The sequence below is a fragment of the Scardinius erythrophthalmus genome, assembly GCF_964197995.2.
Source record: "Scardinius erythrophthalmus genome assembly, chromosome: 9".
NCBI lineage: Eukaryota > Metazoa > Chordata > Actinopteri > Cypriniformes > Leuciscidae > Scardinius > Scardinius erythrophthalmus.
In genome coordinates, this window is record NC_138229.1 from 23,437,841 (window position 1) to 23,449,065 (window position 11,225).

At 36.2% G+C, this 11,225-nt stretch overlaps 1 protein-coding gene across 1 annotated transcript; it reads left to right on the top strand.

Moving 5' to 3' along the window:
- Positions 1-6,324: 6,324 nt before the first annotated feature.
- Positions 6,325-10,354, top strand: lmo4 (LIM domain only 4; the record flags this gene model as incomplete). The annotated part of the gene is made up of 5 exons (XM_081373785.1): positions 6,325-6,437; positions 7,621-7,631; positions 7,835-8,087; positions 8,902-8,998; positions 9,151-10,354. 5 exons carry the CDS (start codon positions 6,325-6,327, stop codon positions 9,313-9,315), a joined length of 639 nt encoding a protein of 212 aa, XP_081229911.1. The 3' UTR covers positions 9,316-10,354.
- Between the last annotated feature and the right edge of the window lie 871 nt (positions 10,355-11,225).

Below are 11,225 nucleotides of genomic sequence, written 5' to 3' on the forward strand. Positions count from 1 at the left end.
CAGGGCACATACAATTAATAAACATCAGAGGGCTGATATGCTTTTGAGTCCATCTCAGTGGAAATGTAATCAGCAACACAATTAAAGCATTATTGAGTCATTCTTTCAATGGCATGGCCTAGATAATAGTGTAAATAATTAATTTTTCTATTAACTCGTTGTTGTCTCTTTAGCTTGTCTCTCTCAACACACTGGGAACAGATACCAGGCTGCCTTTCAGAGATATAATTTTTCTAATTAGCACTCAAATGAAGGGCTGTCTGTAGCCTCTGATGGTCATTGTTGGCGGGTTTTTACCTCCCCCCGGTTAGATCATGATGGGTGATTGAGCTGTCACAGCAACAAATAAAGGGCCTTTCAAACAATCCCTTTATGTGTTTGATCGACAGTCCAGCTTCCCTTCATTTTTAATGAACATCATAATTGTTGGCTATAGTCACACTGTAAAAAAAAGTGTAATTTTACAGGTAATTGTCTGTATTTTTTTTACAGAATTTTACCGTGTTGTCATTATACAGCAAATATCTGTAAAATAAAAGGCATTTGCTCTAATTTAAAGGTCCATTGTTAAATTTACAGGTAATTGCTTGTATTTTGGTTTTACAGCAATTTTACGTTTTTTAAAAGGAACTTGTCTGTATTTTTACAGAGTTATCTGTAATTTTACAGAAATTATTAAGTAATATTTTACAGATTTTTTCTGTGAAATTAGAAAACAAAGAAAAGAAGGTATATCTGCGGAAATCAGCATCTATTCAATATGTTTTCCTTACAGATTATTAAGCATGTGGAGGTTAAAGTGAGTTTTTTTTTAAGGTTAAATAAAAGTATTTGTACCATAGACTGTGATTTGTACATACAGTACCCTACATAGGCTACAGTAGGCCTGAATTATTTTTTATTTCACATTTTATTTTATACTCATTTTGATCATTATTTCATTGTCTTATTCTCCCATAATTTCATGTATATTTTATGAATATTTTTCCAAATCTCCGTTGCTTCACATTTAGGGCTTTGTGTGTGTGTGTGTGTGTGTGTGTGTGTGTGTGTGTGTGTGTGTGTGTTTGAGTGCGCGCGCGATGACGCAGATTCAAATTCATTTCCGCTGTTTACTCCCGCCCACAATGGTTAACGTTAGCTGATCAGTCGAGTTTGGGCAAGCGGGAGATTTGAATTCAGTCTACTCTCTTGAAGTGGATTGTGAGATCAGTGGTTCAAAGCAATCGTATTCGTCAAGAGCAGCCGTGAGCAGGAGCTGTTTTTAGTCAGTCCGTTTGGATTCTTCGGAAATAACGCCCTTTTCAGTGAGCCTTGTTCGTCACAGCGAGCGGACATCATACCAACGGATCACCGGCTGAGGTAAGATGTGAACGATATTTTATATTCCATTTGTGTTAAGTTTACAGTTTTCAAGCTAACGTTAGCATTCTTAAATGATGTTCAGTTAACAGGCGAGAGCTGGAGGGCAAAACACTGAAAATGTAGCATGCGTCTGTTTTAAGAAAGATCAGTTGAACCCACACCTCAAAAGACCTAACGCGAGCTTTCGTAGACATGTTATACATATCCGTTTACAGGTCCGATTAATTGTATATAAAATGTTCGTTAATACGCGATAGTAGACTAGAATATGAACACAACATGATAAATTGCATATTCTGGCTGCATCTGCTTGCCAACACGTAACGTAACGTTAAAGAGCAACTTGCAGGTTAGAAGACCCAACAAGTCAATGTATAGAAAAATAATGTAGGAACTAGATTTTCTTTAAAAAAAACTTATAAATATGCTACAGTGGCTTCTGGAGTCGTTTTTGTGAGAAAATTTTACTTCCGCATCTGAAAATGGGCGTGACGGGCGAGAGTCGTGACGTAGCACGAGGGAGAGCGGTCGATTCAAACAACAGGGAAATATGGATTGCAATGACATTTCGGACGCTGAGGAAATTGTTTACGGACCACAGCCATACAATTATCAGCCTGCTAGGCTGCCAAGAGAGCAGGGACAGGCCAGGATTAATGTTAGACAGAACATATTGGAACTTACAATAACAGAAACTAAGCTTTGATCAGGCGTTTGTCATGCTCATTAATATCCGCCCAGACTAACGTTACGTGATATAACTTAGCAGTTTCTCATGGAGAGACAGAGAGATATTTATTCCTGCTAACATTTTTTGTTCCATAGGTGCTTGTGTGGGAAATGCGAGGCAATGTTTACAGCTGAGGAAAGTCAGTGTTGCAGGGAGGTGGATGCATACTGGGCCTTAGTGGAAAATGCCAAACTTCCATGGTTGCAGTTAGTGTTACTACAGTAAAGCCATGGTGAATGTTGCTGATCTGTGGACACTGGATAGTTCGTTCATTCATTGCACAATGTTTATTCCTGGTTTTCACGTCAGCGCTGTTTGATTCGTTAATAACGGAGAAATGTGAATATTTCTCACTAGATCTCGCAGCGATGTTATTACTTCAGTGGCGAATTCTTTATTTACTGGATCTCGCAGTTAGGCTACAGTGTTGCTTGATCAGGCTCGCGCTGCACTGGTCCAAACTGATAAACGGTCCACACAAACACAATAACGAGTAACTGTTAGCTCAGTTTCGTTCCGCCAGTTGATGTTGTGCTCGCGCCTACATCCAGCGGGAGAACCCGAAGATGCGTGCACTGAAGGAACCGCACTAGCTCTGAGTCTCACCCGGTTCTTACTTCGGTATCCCATGTTGAACTCCATCATATCGCCGGGACGATAATCCTCCGATCTGAAGTGAACGCTACACACGACCGCGTTTTCCGAAGCCGACGCGGAAGAGAAATCCCGTCTCTTCACCTGCACAACCCGCACCCAGGCACGAAAGATAGCACCGTCCTTTTTCCTGTTAGGAAACCGGTGGACTCGATATCCTGACAGGCTGGAGTTTTTGCAAGCTCCACAAACACATAAATTTACCATGACGATGATAAATTGAAATACAAAAACTACTGAAAACACACTGTCTCACGACCGCTCTTACTGAATACCAACCTACTCTGCACTGAGCTGCGGCAGAGCACAGCACACATCTCCCTTGTGTGACGTAAAATGACGCGATGTTGAAAAAAAAGCGGTTTGTACGAGCAGTCAAAGAAACGCTCACTTTATCTACTAAATTGGTGTCATCATGTCGTTTTAAAACATTTTAAATCCTGCATTATCTTTTCATATGGTATTTTCATACACGGTTATATATTCATTTAGATTTTTTTTTTACCTGCAAGTTTTAACGTTAGCTATAGAATGCATACATGTGCATATATTAGGCTTATAAAATAAAAGTTGATAGAATGTTTGTGTTCTGATGAAGAAATGAACTTATCTACATTTTGGATGACCTGGGGTCATCATAGTAGCCTTTTTCATAGGATACTTTTGATCATTGGTTATGAAAATTGCATTGATCCAGATGAACAGAAAGTTACACCCCTAACGTTAGGTGTCTCAGCTCAAAACATCACTGTTAGCCTTTCCTGCTCAGCTTCCAGATCATAGTCGTTTGAGGTTTTGCATTGTCCCAGTGGAACATATTCTGACATGTGTAAATGTAATACTGAGTTGTTAAAACATTTTTTTTTTTTTTTTTTTTTTTTTTTTTTTGTGATTTCAGGTCAAGTGGAAAGCAGAATGACCATGGCAAACAAGGTATGGGAAGAAGTAATTTAAAATATTGTAATGGCTGAGTCATCTGATTCCATGTGATTGCACTAAAAGTGGCAGAACATTTAATTTGTTTTATACTGTATTTTCCCATGTGAATATTCTTTTGATCCTTGTGAGGCCACTGGAGCTGCACAAGGTTTGGTTTTACTACAGTAAGACCACGATTGTGTTAGATTCCACCCATCTATTTTTTTTTTTTTTTTTTTTTGTAGTGTAACTAGGCTCTGTCATTTAGAAACATGACTTTTCCTATCACTTAATGACACATATCTCTACCTTTCATTCCAGCCAGAGGATCTGACTGTTATCTCAGCCTACCTGATGGAAAATTCTTGCTGGATGAATGACCTTCACCTTCAGCTCAACCTTGCCAAGACAGAACTGCTTATGGTTTCAGCCAAACCAACCTTGCTGTGTGATCCTGCTGATTTGCCTTATACAACATCAGAAAGATCCGGCCCTTCCTATCAGAGCCACACAACTCCTTGTCTAAGCTCTTGTTCTATCCAGACTGGACTATTGTAATGCTCTCCTGGCAGCTCTTTCAGCATCAGTCAAACCTCTGCAACTGATCCAGATGCTGCAGCAAGACCTAAACTCACTGCTTCAGATCTGTGTGTCTCCAGAAGCTTGTGTTCTGCAAGTGAACGGCGCCTTGTGGTGCCATCATCCCAAAGAGACACAAAATCACTTTCACTGACCTTTCCCTGGACTGTTCCCTGCTGGTGGGATGACCTGCCCAACTCAACACATTTTCAAGAAACCGCTAAAGATCCATCTTTTCATAAACACTTGACCCAATAATACTAAATCTTTGTTTTAATAAAAAAAATGTGCACTGTGCTACACTAACTCGGATTTGTCACTGCACTTGTTGCTTCTATTGTTCTCTTAATTTTAAGTCACTTTGGATAAAATGTAATTGTAAATGTTTGAAATAAGTTATATTAGAGTATAAAGGCATACAGCAATTGTCTTTTAATGTGGATATTTTTACATGTTCTAAATGATATACTAAGCCTGTATTTCCTATCATTCACATATCTTGATGTTCAATGTTTGTTTAATGAGTAATACTGTAAATGTGCAGGTATTCCGTACTTGTATGTTTAGTTAATTTAACAGAAATTGACTGTACATTTGCTATTATTAAGTACTTAATTAGAGATTGGTCAAAGTTGTGAAACTGGATCTGCAAAAAATTAAAACTGTAAATATACAAACTTTGTATTTGAATTTATGTACTTATTACATTTTTATACATAACTTCATAGTTATTTTACACAGAAAAACTATATATTAAAAGATAATTATTGTAGATAGACAGAGCATTATTATAAAATAACTTTATAAAACCCTAAATTTACAGTTTGACCTTAAAGTTAAATGTTCTTTTTATGTAATTTGACATAATTTATCTGTTTTTCCACGGTTTAATAAGCCATTATTAACAGTAATGTACTGTAATTTAATTAATTTTGACCGTAAAGTCAATTCTGTATTTTTACGGTTTTTGCCTGTAATTTTGTGAAATGGTTATTTGCTGTAATTTAACAGAACCCGTCTGGAAACTTTGCTGCCAGAGATTTACCGTTTTTTTACGGGATTTTTTTTTACAGTGGGGGAAAGGATACATTAATTAGAGGAAATTGTTTCGTTAAAATAACCAGCTAAAGTAGGCTAATGTAGTAGATTTGTTTGGAAATGTTCTTCTAATCACCAGGACAGTAACGCACATCATTGTCAAATGTTTCGCAGATTTAATTATTGAGCAATAATGAAAATCTTGTGCTATAAAGACATCGTCTCCGGCTCTAAATAATGAGGCCTCTGTCTCACGGTTTCCATCTGATGTTTATCTAACTGTAAATGTTCAGACAGCTCACACTCTTTGTTAATGTGACTCCTGTGCTTTACCTGGAACATCACAACATGCCTCTGCTCAGTAAACAATTAAAGTAATGGAGATGTGGAGAAAATTACTTATTTTTCCATTATGCCCCCTCTCCCACACACATTTCAAACTTTGCGCGCCGCCATTATCAACGACTGTGACCTCATTACAAAAACATAATGATGGGGGGGACAGGCAAAACCAACAATAAGGGCTGAAAAAAATAATAGCTCATGTACATTGATAATTACATTTGTGCTGAGGTTAGTCTGGCTTCATGCAAATTCATGGTCATGTGTTTACATTTTATAGAAAAAAAAACAGTTAATTGATGAATTGTTAGTGACCTTGAAAATCGAATTGTTTTTAACATCACGTGATAAGTAATTTTACTGTAAAATACTATAATACTAAAAACTATGATTTGCTATTATAATTTACAGTGAAAAACAGTTAAAGGACATTCCCAGAAGTCCCTGCATGCAAAAGTCAGTTTAATGTAATTTAAGTTGAAAAGACTTAAACATCCAAGTTGATTGAACTTAAAAAATTAAGGCAGCAACTTTTTTTTTACAGTCTATGATTATATTGTATATAATTTTTGCTCTTCTTGTTTCTGATAATCAGTGTTGTGCATAAGTTTTTTTTTGTGTGTGTGTTACATTTTCAGTTATTGTTTATTTCATTATAGTGTCGTGTGTTGCCCTGATGGTGTGTTGTCGTTGTGTATATGACCGTCTATATACGAGTATTGGCCATGTTTGGTAGACAGGCCATGTACGATGAACTTGAATTCATCATGTGGCTTTCTATTGTGCCAACTGTTTTAACATACATGTTGAGGTAAAAAGCAGATCAAGTAGATTCCTATATTAACTTTATATCTCAATAACATGTATGGTTAAAATTGTAAAATATACAGGCACCAATATGCCATCTTGTAACACCTAAAACATTGTCACTGTACTTTGACTGTGCATTTCTTTTTTTAGAATGTAAATTAAACAGTTTTTTTAATGGTAGTATAATGCACTTTTCTCATACAACAGTTTGCAGATATTAGAAGCAAACCTGAAGTTAGGTTTTAGTTCCTCAAAGCAAACAGCAAATATATCAAAACTAAGCTACTCTTAGTCTTTGTCTAGAGACTAATTCATCAGAGACTAATTTTCTGCATTGAATAGTGACATAATACACCATAATGAGTGACAGAAGCCAACAAAGACAACCCTCTTTCCTCCCTCTCAGCTCCTACATCTCTGTAATCTAGAGAGTGCGCATGTTTGAATTAAGATAAACAGTTTTCCTTGGTTCCCATGACTACCACTTTTCAACCAAACTGCTTTGATTGTATTTAATCTGATGGTAATCATGGCTAAATGACAGACAGATGATAAGAAAGGCAGGATCCTTTTCTCACGGATGATTTTCTATTATCTCCCAATCAGACTGCTGTCAAGGTTTCTTTTCATAGTGATTTGGCCATGACGCTGTGTGTGTGTGCCGGTGTTGGGTGATTAAGGCTCCATTGTAAATGACTCCGAATAAGAAATGTGAGGCACTTCTTCTAAACTTAAAGTCACTTTGACAATTCTATTTCTGCGAGATAATTTTGTAATTTACTATTAAAATTTAAATAGTACATTACATATAGTCCAAATGATGATCAATAATGCAGCATTAAAATACTGCATCTGCTACAGCGCGAGACCAAAATTTAAGTGACTGCTGATTGGCTGAAGCGCGCCTGACGTCAGCTCACGGATGTTTAAAGGGGATTGAAGTCTGGTAACCGAGCAGTGTAAACAGCGCCGTTAACTTACAATGCGAAGACCTCATGATGATATGCCAACGAGAGTTGGTTTAAATGTAAGTAAATGAAGTTTTATTCGTGACATTTCTTCTTCTTTTTTTCTTCTTTTTTGCCTAAAGACAAGATATGGTCCGGCGTCTGCGTCTATCCGAGCTGACAGACTGAACGCGATCCTCTGCTCTGTATTTATGAGCCTGTGAAATGATCTGGAAGTTGTGAAGAAGGTAAGTGCGCATGCTTGTGCCAAACAAGTATAAATGTGTGAACTTGTTTACTTTAAGAAGATTGTTTATCTGTCTGTGTCATACAGATAGAGGCCCATTGGTTAAATAAATGTGTTGCCTACTTATCTACTGAATACAGTCTGTGTTTCTTGTGCAGTTTTATAATTGAAACATCTGTTCAGTTTACATTCACTCTGTTCTAGGTAATGACCCATTTATTATGGTAAACACTGCTTGTAATACACAACCGCCTCATGTCAGAATGGGGGCCCTGGCATGGAAGAGGTGTGTTGGATGTGGATGCAAGATTTTGGACCGCTTCCTCCTGTTTGCTTTGGATGGATACTGGCACTGCCACTGTCTCAAGTGCTCCTGCTGCCAAGCCCAGCTGGCAGAAATTGGCTCATCGTGTTTCACAAAGCGTGGCTTGATCCTGTGCAAAAGTGACTATATAAGGTCAGACTACCGGAACAACACTTTATCTTCATCCTTAATAATTTACCGTCATTCACATCCTGAGCAAACAAATGTACTAGATTAAATGAAAGCAGTTATTTTGTATGTCTAATATAGTCTTCTGTCACTGTTATACATAAAATATGATAGACTTAAAGGGATAGTTCACCCAAAAATGACAATTCTGTCATTTACTCACCCTGATGTCGATCCCAACCTGTATCAGCTTCATTCTTCTGTGGAACATACAAGACAGTATTTTGAAGAATGTTGATAACCAAACAGTTTCAGTTACCATTGATTTTCATTGTATGGGCAAAAAATCCAATTGAAGTCAATGGGAACCGAAACTGTTTGGTTATCAACATTCTTCAAAATATCGTCTTTTGTGTTCCACAGAAGAATGAAATTCAAACAGGTGTGGAATGACATGATAGTGAGTAAATTATGAATTTTCATTTTTGTGTGGAGTATTCCTTTGAGGGGAACACATAATTTGAAAATACTTTAGTATAGTTTTTGTCCCTACAATATGGGGGTCCAAAACAACACTGTACCCCATTGACTTTTTCTTTTATGATATTGAAAAATAAAAATATCTTCCTTTTTGTTCCAAGTGGGGTGAGTAAATGATGACAGAATTTAATTTTTGGGTGAACTATCCCTTTAAATTGGGAAACAGAGTGGGCAAAAGTTCAAACAGGAATGTAATAAGTAGGTTTAAAAGCTGTAAATGGCTTTCTGTGTTTGTGAAAGAGGAAAAAAGACTAATGACTTGCTTATTAAATAACATCTGTGATGATATTCACTACAGATTATTTGGTAACAGCGGAGCCTGCAGGACTTGCAGCAAGTCTATCCCAGCAAATGAAATGGTTATGCGAGCACAGGGCAATGTTTTCCATGTCAAGGTAATTTACTCTATTAAACTGACCTATTTAAATAGTTCATTCATAAATGATCCACATTTTTACTCCTAGTTTATATGCTGAAGTGTGTTTTGGGGGTGCGGCGTGCCTTGTAATATGTTTTCTTCATTGAATTTTTTTCTTTGCTCTTGTAGTGTTTTGTATGCTCTATCTGCCATAACCAGCTACTACCTGGTGACCGTTTTCACTATGCGAATGGAAAACTGTACTGTGAACGGGACAGGCCAACAGCTTGTGTGCACCGAAACGACCACTTGGATTCACTCAGGGAGCACAACATATCCGAACACAAGTCCTGAGCTCATCTTTTTGCTGAGCTCTGAGAAAGAGACACTAATGGAGCTCCTAGTTTCATATTCAAGACCTCATATAACCCAGTAGTTGCTTTGTCAGCTACAGTCTATTTTGTGAAGGTCTAATATTGTGGAAATTCAACGTATATGGTAATATCTGGCAGTTTAAATGAGGTTAGCCATTGGAGCTATAAAAGCAATATCAGCGAGCATCCTTGCGTATCATAATCAATTATGAATTGGTTTTGCACAGAATGACCTTTCTTATATGTTGTGGACCTGCAATTTAGTTTTGGTGTTTGTTAGTTTTGAAATAGTCTTCACTTTCAGGCAGTGAAAATGCATCATCCTCCACTGGGGTGTGTGAGTGACGTTTATCTTTTGGTAATGATACGGATATTCTTCCTGGTCTGCAATTACAGTATCACTGCAATTAACCTGTCCATAAATCAATTCTTGCAGCATCCAGAGAGCCCATGTACTCTGTATCTTTTAAAACCACAATCCAGATGATCTCTTGGAGAGCATAATGTTGTTTTTTTTTTTGTTGTTTTTTTTTTAATTAATTTTAAGCTTGCTATAAAGTACCAATCTTTAAAGTGTGTTGCTTTGTTCAGAATACAGAAATTCATGGAGAACACCACCCTCTGTTGGCTGAAGTGAAATTCTGTAACTTAAGAAATGCCTGTAAATAAGCCTTTGTTAAAAGATAAGAGAATTTTCCAGTAAAAGCAACCATTAATATGATAGCTATGTGCAGGATTAATCCATTAAATTATGCATTCAGATCACCATTCCATCATGTCCTTATCTGTAATTATTGTAATATGGATATTTTTTGTGACTCATGCAGCCTAGAAGAATGATTGATGTACTTCTGTATGCTTATCAGTCCATATTTCTGATGAGTATTATTGATTCATTATTCTGTAGTAAGGATTTGTCCTTTAAATGAGTTTATATGTCCTGCCATAAACTAAAATACATTGGATGCTACTATAAAATTGAAGCATTATAAATAAAAGTTGCTGCTCCTGCATATAGTACATCTGGTTATATTGTCATTAATTTACCAGTTAAAAAATATAAATAATAATACAGAATGTTGTTCATGCACCTAAAAAATAAATCACAAAGGAATGCGTTGCACTGCTTTAAAAGCATAAGTCCTTAAAGAATAAGTCCTAATAAAAGAATGTGGCCCTGCCTTATAGACTCACAATAGAATGACGGTTACTTCTATAGAGTCTCTATGCAATAAGTATTGTGTTATGTCAAATAAATATTTTAAGGAGTCAAATCTAAGTCTATTTGAAGACATCCCCACCAAACATAATTTAGTAATTCCAGAAGTCTCAAGAACTGTACGTTCTTGAATAAAAATCGTTATTGAGGGTGAAAAACGTTGAAAAGGAAATAGGATTACTTGGGGAAAATTTATTAATTTTAATATTTAAATTATTTAAAGTCACCCTGGTCCCCAAGTTGTCATTATAGAAAGTTCAACAGAATAATTTACTATAGAATAATTTAAAACAGAACGATTTGTTTTTCAAAATAATTATATAATGTGTTACTGCGATAGAACGATTTTTTGTTACTTCTACATAACAAGTCCGTGCATAATGAATATACCTCTCCAATAAAATAAACCCTAGCTTGGTTTGTTGCGCTGCTCTTACAAAATAAATCGCAGTAAAGTAAAAATCACCCAAAAAAGTGTTATTTCTGAATACAGTTATTATTATTAAAGTTTATTTAGATAGGGACAGATACAAAAAAAACATAGAGAAACTTAAACAGTCATCTGATGTATGTATCATAGTGTTTTTAGCTAAAGCTAATTCATAACACTTGTCCCTACAGGGCTTTTAGTTAAAAATAAAAATACAGACTAACATTATTATAAATGAGAT